The 17185-nt window shown below is 34.5% G+C and overlaps 3 protein-coding genes across 3 annotated transcripts in view; 1 reads left to right on the top strand and 2 right to left on the bottom strand.

The window, feature by feature from the left end:
* The window catches only part of LOC130662804 (transmembrane protein 223-like), a 93389-nt gene that overhangs the window by 65313 nt on the left and 10891 nt on the right, over positions 1-17185 (bottom strand). The window lies entirely within an intron of this gene.
* LOC130662806 (40S ribosomal protein S5) lies at positions 895-7964 on the top strand. Its single transcript, XM_057461738.1, has 5 exons — positions 895-1013; positions 3004-3137; positions 3293-3502; positions 7191-7418; positions 7849-7964. Exons 2-5 carry the CDS (start codon positions 3012-3014, stop codon positions 7915-7917), a joined length of 633 nt encoding a protein of 210 aa, XP_057317721.1. The 5' UTR covers positions 895-1013; positions 3004-3011; the 3' UTR covers positions 7918-7964.
* LOC130662793 (E3 ubiquitin-protein ligase TRIM71-like) lies at positions 12622-17097 on the bottom strand. Its single transcript, XM_057461727.1, has 5 exons — positions 16999-17097; positions 16064-16709; positions 15007-15848; positions 14053-14368; positions 12622-13731 (listed from the first exon to the last, which is right to left on the bottom strand). The coding sequence occupies exons 2-5, from the start codon at positions 16674-16676 to the stop codon at positions 13205-13207; spliced, it is 2298 nt and encodes a 765-aa protein (XP_057317710.1). The 5' UTR covers positions 16677-16709; positions 16999-17097; the 3' UTR covers positions 12622-13204.

The raw sequence follows: 17185 nt of genomic DNA, 5'->3' as shown, positions 1-17185 counted from the left end.
TAGCAAAAATTATAAAATATATGAAATTCTGAATACCATATGATTATTAGAAAAGGACTTAGCTAGCTATTATAATTTGAAGTTTGACCATGTAATATTCAACTGCAGTCCAAAATTTTTATTGCAGTTGTTTTGCAGGGTTATTTCAATATTTCTTCAAAAACATCAAGTTTTCGGCTACTAATAGAGTCAGTTATATATACAGAGTATAAACTTAAAAAAATTGCATGTTCTCATAAAATTTTGTGCTGAATTCAAATGTTGTTCATCTTTGTTAAAAACAATCAAAATATTATATTTTAGGCATGTTACCCAGATGCAGAATTTTAGCCTTCACCATCCTCTCTCATTTTTTAGTAATTCGTACCGCATTAGTTGTGGCGCTGTAGATTAGTGGTTATAGCTCTCGTACTCTGTGCGGGAGACCGGGGTTCGATTCCTCTTGACGGCGATTCAACATGGGCGAGTGAATGTTACCATAGCCCCGGGTTAACCCAAGCCATGTGAGGGAAATTGGGAAGATGGCACACTGTGTGGGCTGTTGGATGTTGCCGGGAGTTGTCTAGTAGAGCGCGGGCTCTAATTGGGTCTGCGTAGCTCAAAATGAGCATTAAATACTCTAGGACTCTCAATCTACGCCATGGCCCCTCCTGGAAATAATAGACAGGGTATATCCCTCGATATTTGTAAGGCTAGCCATGTAAAATATGCACATCTATCTATCTATCTATCATATTTTAATTTCAGCGATATGGTATATTTTATACAAATATGATAATATAACATGCAAATTGAAGGACTAGTCAGCTAGCAACAGCTAGTTTTTCTTCTTCAAGCTTCCGTCTATCCTTTCCTTTTCTCCCGCCGTATTTTAAAAAAATAAGTAAATCAAAACTCTAACTTGTTTCCAGGACTTTGCTATCGCACGCGGCTCGACGGCCCTGTACTACCACACATGTACTCGGTGGTTCTTTCTTTTTTACTCGTTGTGGCAGTACCTTTGGCAAAGGAAGGTAAGTTAATGTTATCTTATTTAGAGTTCTAATTAAATAGATCAGTAGCAGCAAAACGTAGCTTTTAAGTCACGCAAACTTTGTATTTGTATGCAATAACGTCTTGAAATCGATGTGTAGCTAAAACAGTATTTTTATTCTTAGCTAGTTAGTAAGTATAATAAAACGTCTGATTTTAAGTGGAAAGGATTTTACAGGCTGAGTAGCTAGTTAATTCAAAATTTACTATCGACAGTACAGAATTATGTCTGTATTTTTCAGTGAATGAAAAGCAAGATTGTTTGAAATAGCAGCTAGCTATAGATGAATACTGTTGTTTACATTTCCAGCAGTAAGCTTTGTATGTGAAGCAAAGTTATTTTTAGTCTATTTCATTACACAAAGGCATTTGATAGGACTTTAAATAAATTCAAATAAATAACGTCACGCTGGAATTTATGAAACAGTTCTGGACTCCTGAAAACGCCTGTATATGTAAGGCCAATCCTTTTATCTGAAAACTCGTGAACTCGCCAGAAGTTTCACTACACATACAGGGCCTCTATTAGTAGTAACTGTAATGTTTTATGAAGAAATTACCCTACAAATCAACTGCAGTGAAATGTTTAACTGCAGTTAAATATAAGGGTTTAAAAATTAAAAACTTTAAATTACAATAGTCCTGTTCTATTAATCCTATGGTATTTAAAATTACATATCCTATAGATTTTTTGTTGATAAATCCAAATATGCCACTTATTTTTCCTTAAACGTTTTATGTTTCCTCTTTTAAAATTTGATAGTGTTAACTTGGAACTGACAGTATGATGACTTTTTTGAAAACTCTACATCAAAAAAAAAATTAAAAAAAGTTTCTTTGTCATACAATCACAGTATATCTGCATTTATTTTTTTCCGCAAAAATTATGTAATGGACTCTTGGTTTAAAAGGCTCAATGTCCTGCTGTTAACAAACACTCCTGTCATTAGGAAAAGCATGTTTGGCCCATGAAATTCATGTTTTGATAAACAAAGTAATGTTGATATAAAGTCTGTGTTTTTCTAACAACAGTAATTTCCTGTAGGTTCTAAGATAAAGCATTAATGCTTTACTCTAACCAAAAAAATGTTGGTTGTAGCAAAGCATGCAGGCCCAGGTTGATAGTTTAAAAAACACCAAAATTGCCTGAATGGCTTTTTGGCCGTTTTGGAACAAGTCAGCATGTCTGACTACAGTTCAGCTTTGCTATTGTGGTCAGAAATGCTAACTCTCTTGTTTTTGGTGGGAAACTTTCGTAGAAAACAAGAATAAAAACAAATCAGGGTCACTAAATTCTGTTCCCAGGGCTTTTTTATGCTTAGATGAAATGATGGACTGTCTATTGGCAGAAAAAGCCTTAGGGCACTTTTACAGTATAAAAAGCTGGGTTTTTATACTGTAAATGGGTTGATCAGAGGATGCAAACATACATTTTTGATAGTGTCACAACTCAGACTAAAACTGTACTTACCACTGTGTAACATAAATCTACTGTATAAGTCACATACTTGCCAATTATTATTTTTTTTTGAATTGGTGCAATAAATTTCTTTAAGCAATAAAATCTCACAATAAAAAAAATAAAATTCACCAGTTTCATTTTCCCAGGGTAGTTGCTAGACATCCCATTTACCATCTTATGTTGGCAAGAAGCCTTGTTTTCAGTATAAAATCTTCTATGCATGCCCAGCTTTTCAATCTGTTCTTGTACAAGGTTCTAGGAGGAAAAGGAGGGTAAGGATTGCTTAAAATATAAAAATGGATAAATATAATTACTTAGTGAAAGGCAATCATCCAAATTTTTTTAGGAAATGATGCTTAACTATCATATATTGCTTGAACAACTAAAATCACAAATGTCCAGATTTCCATTCTCTCCTTGTTAAATGTGACAAGGTTTCCATCTACAACAGATCAGTTGTCATAACCAAATTTTTAAATCTAATTATAAATTATTAATCTGTTGTTTAGGTTAAAACATGGAAGAAACTTGGGGAGAAGCAGGTGATGAGATTGAGGAGCCAACAAGCATTGAACTTCAAGATATTAAATTATTTGGCAAATGGGATCTAAGTGCAATTGATATTGCTGATATTAGTTTGACCGTAAGTATGATGTCTTATTAAAAGGGCCCACTCTTATTCTGGTTACATTGGAAAAACAACCACCTAAAAATCTGCTTGAATGAAATAAAGAAGATATTTTGGGAAAGATTATAAATGTTTGGCGTGCCTGCTAACAATTCAATATTTTCTCTTAGGATTACATTGCTGTTAAAGACAACCATGCTGTCTATCTTCCCCACACTGCTGCTAGATATGCTGTGAAGCGTTTCAGGAAGGCTCAATGTCCTATCGTTGAGAGACTAACCAACTCTTTGATGATGCACGGTCGCAACAACGGCAAAAAATTGTTGGCTGTTAGAATCGTTAGACATGCCTTTGAAATTATGCATCTCCTAACTGGTGAGGTATGTGTGTTTTTTTTAATGTAATAATTTTAATGAAATGTTAGCATTTAAAATGTTTTAATGCACCTAAAGCTGCAAGTGATGTATTTATATTCTTAGTGATACCAAAAAGGTATTTGATAATCCGATCGATAGGACTGATGCAGTATTTTAAACATAATATAGGTTTTTTTAACAGGATATCAAATCTTAGTTGTCCTACCAATATTTTAACAATATTTGAGAAAATTCTTTATTGATAGGTATATACTATATGTTTTGCATATGATGTACACACAAACCTGTGATACCTTTATGTATAGGTGCATGATAATCAGATCGATAGGACTGATGCAAAACATGTAATTATGCTAAGATTTTTACAACTCTGTGTTTGCCTACCAAGGTCTTGACTGCTTTGTTAAATTTCTGACTGCACTTTTTCCAAAGGGATAAGTTATGCCATTTATGTAAAGTTAAAAATGCAATAAAAAAATATAATCACAAAGCTTAAGTCATATTGAAGCAGTCCTTGAGGAATTTGATAAAACGAAGGTTTTTTAATTCAGCATTTCCTCTTGTTTTGCATATGATGTACACACAAAATTTGTGATACTTATAAGTATGTGATAATCAGATCGATAGGACTGATGCAAGACTAAGAATTTAAGGGGAGGGTTTCACCATTAAATTGTTTTAATTATAATTCCTAAGAAACTACTTCAATGTGACTTAACTTTGAACTTGAGTCTTTGTTGTTATGGTTTCACACTTCAGTGTCATCCCATAATGTTATAATAGTGATTTAGAAGGAACTGTTATGGCAACAGAATTCATACTCAAACCCATAAATGATTGAAATTTTCACCAATCAATCTATTACTCATTTGCAGATTTATGTTATTTCAAGTGATTAAATGAATGTGGAGTTATGTTTAAGAACTTGTTGAATATTATTGAAGCTAAATTCTTTCTTTTGCAAACAATTTTTCCCTTAGGTAAATCCTCTTTGTACCCTAAAGAGTTCAGTAGGCTTAATCCCTTTAGCTTGTGGTTTCCAACCAATCTCAATATCTCACAATATCTAATTAATTATGCATAGGTTCCACTGAAGAAAAAGCTTATTTCAAAGTAAGAGATTCAAAACGTTGATTAGGTTTCTGAAAATAAATGTTTCTGATGTTTTTGTTAAGAAGATGAAGAAAATGGGAATCAGATTCAAAATAAATTAGTCATTACCTCAAGGAAACACTCAGGGATATTTTTGCACATTGGCTTCCTTCCTCGCCTTCTCGTAACTCCTCGAATCTCCTCACATTCAAAACGTCTTTTTTTTGTTGTGTTTGTATTTAAAGCAAAGTTTCTTAATTATTTTTTGTAAGAAAATAATGAGACGCAAGTCTGTGTGTTTTTTAATTTCTACAAGTGCAAGTTTTTCTCCCCAAATCTCCTCAGGTTTGTTAACAAAAGCTTCTCAAAAGTCCCTCAATTCTTCTCAAATTTTGTTTTGAAGAATGAGTGGGAACCCTGTTAAAGCAATGAAAGATATTGAAAAGTTGCTTATGGAGGTAGTGCAACGAAAACTAGATGGACAAAACTCCTACAAGAAAGTAGAAAATATAGAAGGCAGATTTGACACTCTAAGAAATATTGCGTATAACAGATCGTCCAGAAAAATTGAGTATACTTGAAAAAAATAAAACGATTTTCTAAGTAGATTTGATTTGTTTGTTATACACTTTTTTTAAAAGAACAAGGAAATTTGGCTTCAGCCTGAAGTGTTCCTATTTTTTCACTCGTGCAGCCTCATTTTTTTATAAAAAAAGTGTATACGTAAACTAAAATTACAGATTTTACAATTCTATAAAAGCTTTGAATCCTGTATATTTTCCATCTTTTTCTGGGAAACTTTCAAGAATTTTTTCCACAATGCATGGCGGTAAAACAACTCTACATCCTTTTCCCAGAATTTCATAGTAATGCACCCAAGTCGTATATTCTAAAAAGAATATATGTTTTGTTGTTGTGGAATCTAGGACTTACAAAATGTTTTTATTTTTAAGTATTCTTTGACTGACATTCAGTAAACGAACTTTTATGTAGATATGAAGTAATTTTTTATATTTGTTTTGAAAGGTAGTATAATAAACTTACTTCTTAAAAGAATTTTATCCTTAAAATTATTTTGATACCTGTGATGTCTAATGCTTGCTGTCTCTAATACGGTGCGATTTAAACAAAGAATTTTAAAATCTTTATGCAAGGTAATACATGTATTCTCTTCCAGCTTTTCTCCCAGTAAAGTTGTAAACTCCAAACAACACTTGCATTCTTCAACAGTAATTAACTCGTCTATATCACATTTTTTGCACTTACACCAATGTAAGTTTTCTAACCTGCTTGAGTCTAAATCCTCATCCTCGTCGTCTGAAATATCATTCGCAGTTTTTGATGAACAAATGTTTTTTAACAGACTTTCAGTATTTTCAGGTTCGTTATCATAACAGCCTTTGCAAATACTTTCATCTGTTTCAGAACTATATACTTCGCTATGTTCACTAGCACAACTACTTCCTTTGCTGCTATCCATGACTAAGTGATTTTTAGTCTCGTGTCTCATACCTCGTAATTCTGTATGGTTCACAAGGAACCGTGAATGGACTCGCGGTTAATTTCAGAAAACCTTAAAACTTTAATTCGCTGAAACAGCCTAAATATTGAAAATTAAGTGTTAATTTTTTTTAATAGTTTATTTAGATGTTATACAACGTCCTTAAGTTTTTTTTTACAACATTTTTTTTACCTTAGTTTCCCTTTAAGAATACAAGAGATATGTTTTAAGCCAAGGCGTTGCTTGTATTCTATCTATGGATTTCGAGTGTCAAAACTGGCTGAAAAAAAGTGACTCAGGCTTTTTAAAAACGTTTCACATTTTGAAGTTTGTGTTACTTTCATTAGCCAAGTTGTACATTACAGTGTTGTTTAGTATATGATATAAAGGTAGCCAGGGCGTTGCTTGTATTCTCTCTATGGATTTCGAGTGTCAAAACTGGCTGAAAAAAAGTGACTCAGGCTTTTTAAAAACGTTTCACATTTTAAAGTTTGTGTTACTTTCATTAGCTAAGTTGTACATTACAGTGTTGTTTAGTATATGATATAAAGGTAGCCAGGGCGTTGCTTGTATTCTCTCTATGGATTTCGAGTGTCAAAACTGGCTGAAAAAAAGTGACTCAGGCTTTTTAAAAACGTTTCACATTTTGAAGTTTGTGTTACTTTCATTAGCCAACTTGTACATTACAGTGTTGTTTAGTATATGATATAAAGGTAGCCAGGGCGTTGCTTGTATTCTCTCTATGGATTTCGAGTGTCAAAACTGGCTGAAAAAAAGTGACTCAGGCTTTTTAAAAACGTTTCACATTTTGAAGTTTGTGTTACTTTCATTAGCCAAGTTGTACATTACAGTGTTGTTTAGTATATGATATAAAAGTAGCCAGGGCGTTGCTTGTATACTCTCTATGGATTTCGAGTGTCAAAACTGGCTGAAAAAATGACTAAAGCTTTTTAAAAACGTTTCACATTTTCAAGTTTGTGATATTTACATTAGCCAAGTTGTACAATATTTGAGTTCGAATGTATGATTCAATAGTGAATCGAACATCAAATATAATTTTTCCATTGTTTACTGATTTTATATTTCATCCTTTTTTAGAATCCAGTCTTAACTCTTTGCAACGCTATCTTAAACAGTGGACCACGTGAGGACTCTACCCGTATTGGTCGTGCCGGTACAGTTCGTCGACAAGCTGTTGACGTGGCACCATTAAGACGTGTCAACCAAGCCATCTGGTTGTTGTGTACTGGAGCAAGAGAAGCTTCCTTCCGAAATATTAAATCAATCGCTGAATGTCTAGCTGACGAACTTATCAACGCATCGAAGGTATGATATCTACCCTACTGTAGTGACCAAATTTATTACCGACCAACTAATCTCGCTGTCTTTACTTGACCAATTAATTGTTTTTGTACATTAAGACACAAAATGAAGAGGATATATTAGTGTACATCTTGGTAGACTTCCTTGACCAATTAATTTTTTTGGCAGATTCCTACTTTACATTAAGACACAAAATGTGTTAAGAGATATTTAGTGTACATCTTTAGTTGAAATTATGATACAAAACATGACTTAGTAGACTTCCTTGGATGTGGCAACATTAGTAAAGTCTTAAAAATGACTGAATTATGTGCATGTGTTTAAAAATGTTTAATTAAGTTTTCGCCGTTTTGTTTGACTTGCATGGATGCGGTGAAAAGGTCATGTAGAACCTAGACAACCTTGTAACCTGTCTTAAATGTTTTGTATTTAGGGATCTTCCAACTCTTACGCCATTAAGAAGAAGGATGAATTGGAACGTGTTGCCAAATCCAACCGTTAAAATGTATTTACTCGTCTAAGCAAAGAGAACTACTGTGGTGAATTACATACATTATTATTATGATTTCCCTGCTTGATGTTGAGCTTCATGTACGCATATGTATATTTCATATCTATATACATGGCATTGTAGTTTGCCGACATTTTCTAGTTTAGCTACCACATTGAAGCGTACACACCGCTAATTGTAATCTGATTTTGATGCGTTCCATGTCGTAATTCTGATGCCTTTCCCATCAGTTGTAATACTGATGCACGGTGCATACCACCAAATTTGATGCGTGTATCACTAATATGCGCTCGATTTCTCTAATTTTAATTATACCATCAGTTAAATGCTAATGCGGAGTGCGTTCGTACTGCATATTTCATAAATTTCGGAGAGACTAGTCATTAGCCGAGGGAAAAAAACGAGAATAGTTCGCACGTATATTTGCAGAAGTTTTTTTTAAAATCTGCGGAAATTAACCACGAAAGAACAATAGTACGCGTTTTGTTTCAATCTCATATATTCTCTGCGGGCTTAACTACTACCAGCAACAATACGTGCGAAAAATTAACAGCCAAATTAAGCGTGATACTCAACTTCACCCCACGTCCTCAGGATGAGTTAAAAATCTCTTTAGTTGGTTATACCCCCCAGCTATCTCGAACACACCATGAACCGGACAAAACGTTCGAGATGTTTTAAGGCAGGGTTTTAACTTTTTTGACGAGTTAAAGTATAACTCAGAAAAATGAGAATGTCAAAAGCATGCAACCCTAAACATACGAAAGATTAAAAACACTCGAAAAACATTTGAAAATTGAAATAGCGTTTGAACATACGAACATGCTGAGTTGGTTTCCCAGGGAGCGACATTTTCTGAAATTTTTGAGATAATGACAAGTTCATCGAAAGGGACCAAAAATGTTTGAGATAATGAATAATTCGAGATAGTGGGACAAACCTTGCTAGTGAGGCTGTAAATACTGACAGGACCAATGTTATTCGAGATAACGCATGCTCGAGATAACAAGAGTCAACTGCACTTCGTACTTTTAAGAAGATCTCCAGCGTAGCGCTTAAAAATTAAGTCCTGCAGTCGAGATTGATTGCCAATCAGTCATAAAACATGATTAAAGTTACGAATCGATTAAACGTGGATAGTGATTCTTTGCAGCTAATTACAATATCGCATTTTTTAAAAGTCCCTTTTGGTTTCTAAATATTTTCTGTTTTTGCTTCCGAAGAGGTTAAAATGACCTCAACAAAATGTGATCTGAAACCTATGGTATAAACACTAAAAACAATGTAGCTACAATAATGTGTAGTATAAATCTGTAAATTTTCAAAAAATTAACGAAAAAATTTCGTCGACAAGCTGTTGACGTGGCACCATTAAGACGTGTCAACCAAGCCATCTGGTTGTTGTGTACTGGAGCAAGAGAAGCTTCCTTCCGAAATATTAAATCAATCGCTGAATGTCTAGCTGACGAACTTATCAACGCATCAAACACATATAAACACTAAAAACAATGTAGCTACAATAATGTGTAGTATAAATCTGTAAATTTTCAAAAAATTAACGAAAAAATTCCCCTTATTAAAAGTGTAACACAAATATCCAGGTCGATAAAAAAATTAACTAGTTAATTTAAAACCTGTAATACATAAACACACACGCATACTTCGTTTTCCTTGTTTTATTAACGCGAAAAAATTGTATCTTCCTGATACGGTTCACCTTATGCTAGGCAGGCTGCAGAGCTGTTAATACTGTGAATGTTTATAAGAAAAGAAGAGAAATGATTGTCAATAAACCCATCATTATCAAAATAAAGATAAACATATTTCCTGATTCACGTTTTTTTAAATACTCTTTGTAAGTCAGATGAGTTAAATCGCTATTTTTTTTACAGGCACTCGCGTAAATTTCCTGGAATAAGTTATTTTTTCAAGTTGTAGTAGATAGAGGTAGTCGATTCATGCCCAAACTTGTTTTTCTTTTAATTAAAGTTTTTGGCCTTCCATCGTCGCCATATTGAATATAACCACTTTCACTGACACTACTTTTGCGATTCTTACTAACTCGGCCATTTTGACTTGTGCTCTGTATTCTATCCACACTATCCGGTCCAGCCAATGGAGTTCCTTTTAAAAATGTGTCTTTTTCTTGATCCTCTTTTAGTACTAATAACCAACTCAAATCGTAAAAAGATGTCGAGTTTGAACCAATCTCTCTGTTATTAACAAAAATTTCTCTTAAATCCTCATATGTGACTTGCTTGCTGCCTTCTCTAATGATTGGTTTATATAGCATTAATGACTCAAGTTTATTTTGAAGTATTGTAATTCGTTCGGTACTATTAGCCAACTCGGATTGATTAACTACAATTGAGTGACTACTACCCACGCGTTTTCTGTAAGGGATTTTATTGTTTATTCTTCCAAGCGACGAACGACGTTTTTGCAGAGGTATCCTCGGTTGGTCTTCAAACTTCGGACATGTTTCTTCTATTTGCTGCAATTCAGTAGCATCTTTTTCCCTCTCTTTCTGATCTGACTCTTTTGTTTCGATATCCTTCTGTGTATTTTTGTCTGAGTTTTCTCTACGTGACAAACTAGAACTTTCCCCCAGCATTCCCTGTCGATCTTTTTTACGCTTAGATTTTTTCTTGTGGTGAATTTTTTTGTGTTGAACTGACATGTTGATTATATTGCGAAAGGTGTGACCAGGGTCCACCGATAGTGGTCCTATAATAGGTTCTATGGCCACACCTGCGGAAGCATTTCCAGTTTGTCTCAAAAATTCTGAGATGCTCACTAGATTTAATCGAACAGCTTCGGCATAGGGTGTTAGGCCAAACTTATTACGCATGTCCACGTTTATCCCAAACTGAATTAAGGTATTAACTAGTAATTTGACAACATCCAGATCTTTTGTGCGCACAGCATGCATCAAGGTACAGTCTTGGTTATGATCTAAAATGCCATATTCAATCTCCATTTTATAATTTTTTATCAGAAAGTTAAACATTTTAACCTTATGGTGTTTGCAAACCCAGGAGATTAAGGTTAAGCCATGTTTGTCACACAAGTTAAAATCACAACCTTCTCGTAACAACCAGCTCAATATGTTTAATCGCGCTTTATAACTCTCATCTGGAATATTACAAGCAATCGATAAAGCAATTCTTCCATTTTTACCAGTTAAATCGACACTGCTGTTATCGAGTAAATATCGTGTATTAAATACGCTAACATAGTGGATACTTTCATAAAGCCTTCTTAAGAGTGGGTTATTTGTTCCAGACCAATAATTTTGATACTCCGTCATGTTCTCCATCGTACAACGTAAAAATTGTCAACACAAGCAAGAAAGAAAACACAAAGTTTATATGTGCTACCAAAGAATAACAAAGCACAAATAATAATTTTTGTCAATTACTTTCGCGATTACATTTTCTTGCAACAACACCTTGGGGACTAACATTAATATACTCCAGTTGCTATGGTAACATGGAAAGCAATGATCAATATTGCTTGATATATTCTTAAACTGCTCGTAGTATGATTAAAAAACAAAGAAATAATTAGCTATTGCCAATAGGTGATACTTTTTGTGCTTTTTTTTAATTTTTTTATCCATCCAATCTGGTTATATTAGGGCGACTAGCTTCAAAATATATTCTGAAGCAGGGTTTCCTATGGTCAAGCAGTGAGTGTCTTACCGGCATTCTCTACCCGAGCCCTTTGAGGTAAACCTCCAAAGGTTTATCTGAAAGAGCTCTGGGGTCGAGAATGGGACAAATGTTTACCTTTTATTTTGCTAGTTAAGCCGATAAACATCTCCCTTGATCTTTCATTACTGGCAACTAAACTAGAGTACATAATTTATAATCTATGCAAATGGAAACCGGGTTACCCCTCGACCTTGTCCCCAGGGGTCTTTTTCTTGGAGAGTATAGCTGAGTAGAGCGCCAACAAAGAATTTAAAACAAAAGGTAACGTGTGCCAATTTTACGTCTTGCATTGGAGTGTTATAATCCGTAAAATGCTTTAAAAACATCCCAACTTGACATTTTATTCTGATGACAGCTTGTATGTGTAAAATTGAATAAAAAACGAGTAGAATGATTAAAAAGTGGGTCAGAATTTATTTGCACAATGATAGGAAATTATTGGGTTTTTATCTGGGATACAAGGATAGCCCGCTGTAAGTGCTTACACCCTCGAAACGATCGCGTCTACAACACCGCAAATATTGTTTCAGAATTGTTAACCATGTTGAAATTAAAGCAATCATGATAGATATGCCATATATTATTTGTGATTTATTCTTTTTCACGATAAGTGAGTCTTTTTTTGTCTTTTGGTTACCATTCTCAATCCCAAGTCAATTTAAATAAATTTAAACATTTTCTTACAAATACAACTGTTTCGAAATACACTAGATGATGAAATTAAAAAAACATTGTTGTAAGCATAATATACTTGAACAAACCGTTTCAATCTCGTCACCAGGGCGCCTTGTTTTTTTTGACATTGATACGGCGATACAAAAAGAGATGAAGGGCGCTGGGACAAGATTGCAGCGGGTTCAAAAATAGGGTTTTATTTTTCTTTTAAAAAGCATTTCTCACCATTGAGACGAAGCATATTATTTCTAAATACTGGTAAGAGCCAACTACGCCATGAGTTTATTGACAACAGGATTGAAAATGACAAGGCTGTCTAGAGGCTTTTAGTTTTTGGACCCTAAGTCAGAGGTAGAGTAAGTTGACATAGCGTCAGCAATACCCATATCGTGACTGCCAAGTAATGGTGCAATTCGCAGACGAATTAATTAGAAAATAAGTAGAAGGTTTACCCATGAAACTTACTTATATATCTCCATGCCCTATTTTCTGGATTTGCAATTTTAAATCTATTTATCTTTTATGTTAATCGATCGTGACATATCGAAATTGTTTTATCTAAACCATCAAATTTACCATAATGCTAACTGTTTTTTGGATTGCTACAATCCGAACACTTTTTGCGATGTCCAAAACGGCAAACTTGAAAGCCCGCTTCTTAAATCCAACCTAGTTCCCAGGTTTTTTTACCTTTTTAAGTGCTAGCAGTCATTAGGCAACAAACCCTGGGGGCAAGGATATTCTTAATTCATGGATCAAATCCGGGGAGGAATGGTTCAGTTTCTTTTGTAACGTTTTAAATCGTTTCTTAATTAAAGAATAACTATGTTACAAGAGTAAATAGGTTGAGTGGTTCCATAATATGGAATACTTTATGAATATGTACATTAAAATATCTGCACTCTGTGGTTATATCTGTCTACAACCGCAACATGTCCCTCATCTGTTAAACAAACACCTGAGGGATGCTTAAACTGAGTGTCTTTATTACCTTCTGTTCCAAATTGTCCAAAATATTTTAAATCTGGTGTTAAAATTTGAATTCTATGATTATGAAAATCACCGACGATAACGTAACCTTCACGATCTACAGCAATACCGGATGGTCTATTAAACTCACCTGATCCGGTACCTTTCACTCCCACTTCTTTTACAAATATTCCACCATTGTCAACACAAATTAACCGGTTGTTTCCAGCATCTGCAACCACATATGAATTATCCTCTGTAACTGCCAAATGCGTGGGCGAATCTAATTGGCCAGGATCGCTACCTCGAGAGCCAATAGCAAGAATTGGTTTCCCATCCACGGTAAAAACTTGTAACCGGTGATTATCACGCTCAGCGACAACAACGTAACCGTTTCTATCGATAGCTACTCCGGCTGGATGGTATAATTGACCAACGCCACTGCCTAGAAATAAAAATAAATAAAATAATGGAATATTCCAAACATGTACTATAAAACTAACATAAACCTGTATGAGCAGGTACTCAGTAAGAATTAATGTAAAGTGTCCGCTATATACTGGTTATTGTAAAAGTTTCACCATAATTCAACCAGTTCCAAAAATTGAAACTACACGACGTTTGATGAAAATTTGAAGCGTGAAACTGACATTTTAAACCTTAATTCCAAGGTCTATAGCGCTTTGCTACTTATATATAAAACGCTACGGGCCTGGGCTTGAAGTTGACTATTACATACAATAATTTATGATGACTTTTACTCTACCTTTTGTGCCAAACTTTGCCAAGAACGTTCCGTCGGCACTAAACACTTGAATTCGATGATTCTCCCAATCAGCGACGAAAACGATACCACTTTGATCAACAGCAATCCCAGTTGGTCCTGTAAACTGTCCATCTTTTGTTCCCTTTGATCCGAATTCAGTTATGAATGCACCAAACTTATCATATGCTTGCACTCTATGATTTCCATGATCAGTGACGTATAGATGGCCATCTTTATTGACAGCCACACCCCATGGTTGTTTCAGTTCTGAAGGTTTGCTACCGTACGATCCAAACGTTAGGAAGGGACTCTCAATCTATAACAGATATGTAAGAACGATTTTAAACAATTTTGTGGTTCTATTTGTTGATTCATTGATGAGGAATACTTATTATATGGGATAATATTTTTTAATTTGAACTTCACGATTTTTAATATACAAGTCTAGTCGAGCCAAACTTTAATAGTTTTGTAAAAGATTTCTCATGCGGTTTTAACTAATTTTGTTTTGATAAAGTTGGAGAAAAGATCTTAACCGAATAAAACATTTTTGCAATGTATTATATATCAGACTTTAAATCTCTGTTAGTCTCTAATGATCTGTTAGACTCTAAGGATCTGTCAGGTGATTTACCATATAAAGAGAAATGGAAGAATATAAATGGCGGAATGTAAAAAATAAAATGAAGAAGAGTATTAACGTGACATAAGCCTCAAGTTAATTCAAGTTGTTTAATGACGAGCGAACTAAAACTAGAGTAGCTGTTATAGAACTGTCGTCTTCGTACTTGAAGCAGAAAAGAAGTCTTGTAATTAATCTTACTCCAACGTTTTTTTCTTATTTTGTTGTTGCTAGGAACAAGGTTTGTTAGTGATAATTAAAACCAATTAAAACTTAACTTTAATATGATCCTGCAAAGAAAAAAGTAGTTACAAAGCGGGTCATAAACTTACTTTCAGGTAATCAATGCCATCGTAAACTCTCACCACAAAATGATTGTTTGGAAAATTTCTTCCTCTTATCTTTACCGTCACATCGTGTTTACCTTTAGTGACGGGTGTATAACGCACGACAAACGTGCCGTCGTTGTTATTATGTAATTTATTGTTAACGTAAAAGCCTTCAGGAGCCTGGACCTTAATGCGTATCGATTCGTCGTGCGCATGCTCAATGCAAGGATCTCCGTTATGGTCAAACACTTCCATTACAAAAAAAGTTTCAATCCCAACTTTTCCGGTGTTAAGACCAGGTCCATAGAGGCGCGTTTTTGACAGAAATACCGTGGATGTGGATATTTTCCCCAAATTCTCAGCGATGTTTTTAACGTTGTCTGTATCATAAACATGATCAATGACGTCATTATCATCTGGCTCTTTGTAATCCAGATTTTCTAAATTTAATTTTGTCAGTCTCATTTTCATGACATCAAGCAATTCAAATATTTCAGCCTCGCTACCATGTTTGAATGCATAATTAACAAATTCCGTAGCCGACTTGTTTTTCATTAATCGTAGTTGTAAGTCTTTCTGTTGATCGTGGAGAATTCGGCTTTTTCGCTTGTAAATGCTGTCAATAGTTCCTAAAAGCTCTTGGCATCTAAATTCTATAGCTCGAATGCACTGTTCTCCACAGTTTTTTATGGCTTGTTTCGTAGCAACAGTCCGCGCGTGCAATCTAGCTGCCATGTCTTGAACTTCATCGACGGCCCGTTCGACTGGCGGAACCTTTTGTTTTTCATTTTCTTCAAGTAACTTCAGAATGGTAGGTTTCTGAGACTCCAAAGCTTCGGTCAATCCTGTCAACGTAATTAGAAACAGAAAGGTAATTTTGCTGCAATTTTTTTTTTAGAAAAACTTTTTACATAAAAAAACTTTGATTCTGTCCAATTGAGAGATTTTGCATAGCATCAGAAGTTGTGCAAGTTCAAAACAACTAGTCTTGAAAAAGGGTGAAAAAAAGAAAAATTAAACTTGTTTGGTTACGCTGTCTGTATAAAATTCAAAAACTTACGTTCAAATTTATGTCCTCTGTGTTCCAGGATAGTACACTCTTTGCATATTAAATCCTGACAAACTTCGCAGTAATATGTAAAAACCTCAGGTTCATGGTCTGGACAATACACATTGCGATGAACACTACTCTTATCATATCGCAATGTGTCTAACGCGATTATTTTGTGATCCTTTGTCACGCGGATCCTGCGATGGGCAGTAACACATTTCATACAGAGAAATTCAGAGCAGTCCATGCAACGCGATATTGCGTCAGCATCATCGCTACAGCTGGTGCAAATAATGGCGTTCTCTTTGGTGCATTGTATAAGCAGGTAGTCCATAGCGTTATTTGCGAAAAAGTTGTACGGTAACATCGAAACGTCGTTTTCCGGAACTTGAGTTATTTCGGTACAATGAAAACACTTTATATACGTCTTTTCTGTATTTTCATGCTCAATCTTTGCAACGTTGTTAATAATACACTCCTCACAGAATGTGTGTAAACAATCCAGTACACGTGGGTGAAAGAACGTCCGCTTACATATACGACAGGTTAGGTCGATGTCTTTTAGTTTTGTGTGGTCATGCTCGACATTGGTGTGTGTGTTTATATCGATGTGCGCTGCCATGCTGGACACATTGTCAAAGTTAAATGGTCATTTCTAAATGAAAGAAAGTTTGACGTTATGAAAAGCGTTATGAAGAGAAATAAAACCTTTCACTGTTTTGAGTTGATACACAGGGAATTCTAATTGAAGTCACACTTTATATAATGAAAGAAAATCAACAATAATTTCTACGTACAACCTTTCACTCTGTAAGTAGTGATGTTCTTAAGAACGTTAAACAAAATAATAAATATAATATGCTGTAATAAATGTCTGTTATGTACAGGTTTGTTTGTTAACACAGTGTCTGTTACTATAGACTTACTATAAATTTCTGTCCTACCTTAGATGATATTTCCAACTTCAAAATCAATTTTTTTAACACAAGACGCGGCTTAACATTTTGAAAAAGTTTTATTTTATATTTTTTTGTTTCGCTTGATTGCATCTAATTAATCAAATCACGCTCAGTGATTTTCACCGAACATGCTGAGAAAAGGTTTATCAGAACATTTCAACTCAACGAATAA

Source organism: Hydractinia symbiolongicarpus, chromosome 10 (genome assembly GCF_029227915.1).
Source record: "Hydractinia symbiolongicarpus strain clone_291-10 chromosome 10, HSymV2.1, whole genome shotgun sequence".
Taxonomy (NCBI): Eukaryota; Metazoa; Cnidaria; class Hydrozoa; order Anthoathecata; family Hydractiniidae; genus Hydractinia; species Hydractinia symbiolongicarpus.
This window is presented reverse-complemented; position numbering and strand designations above follow the sequence as displayed.

Coding starts and splice junctions, on each gene's coding strand:
- LOC130662806 (XM_057461738.1), top strand. CDS start 3,012: ATGGAAGAAACTTGGGGAGAAGCAGGTGATGAGATTGAGGAGCCAACA. Junction 3,503..7,190: donor TGCATCTCCTAACTGGTGAG/GTATGTGTGTTT, acceptor ATCCTTTTTTAG/AATCCAGTCTTAACTCTTTG. Junction 7,419..7,848: donor AACTTATCAACGCATCGAAG/GTATGATATCTA, acceptor TTTTGTATTTAG/GGATCTTCCAACTCTTACGC.
- LOC130662793 (XM_057461727.1), bottom strand. CDS start 16,676: ATGGCAGCGCACATCGATATAAACACACACACCAATGTCGAGCATGAC. Junction 14,369..15,006: donor ATGGCATTGATTACCTGAAA/GTAAGTTTATGA, acceptor TATCTGTTATAG/ATTGAGAGTCCCTTCCTAAC. Junction 13,732..14,052: donor GGCAAAGTTTGGCACAAAAG/GTAGAGTAAAAG, acceptor TTTTATTTCTAG/GCAGTGGCGTTGGTCAATTA.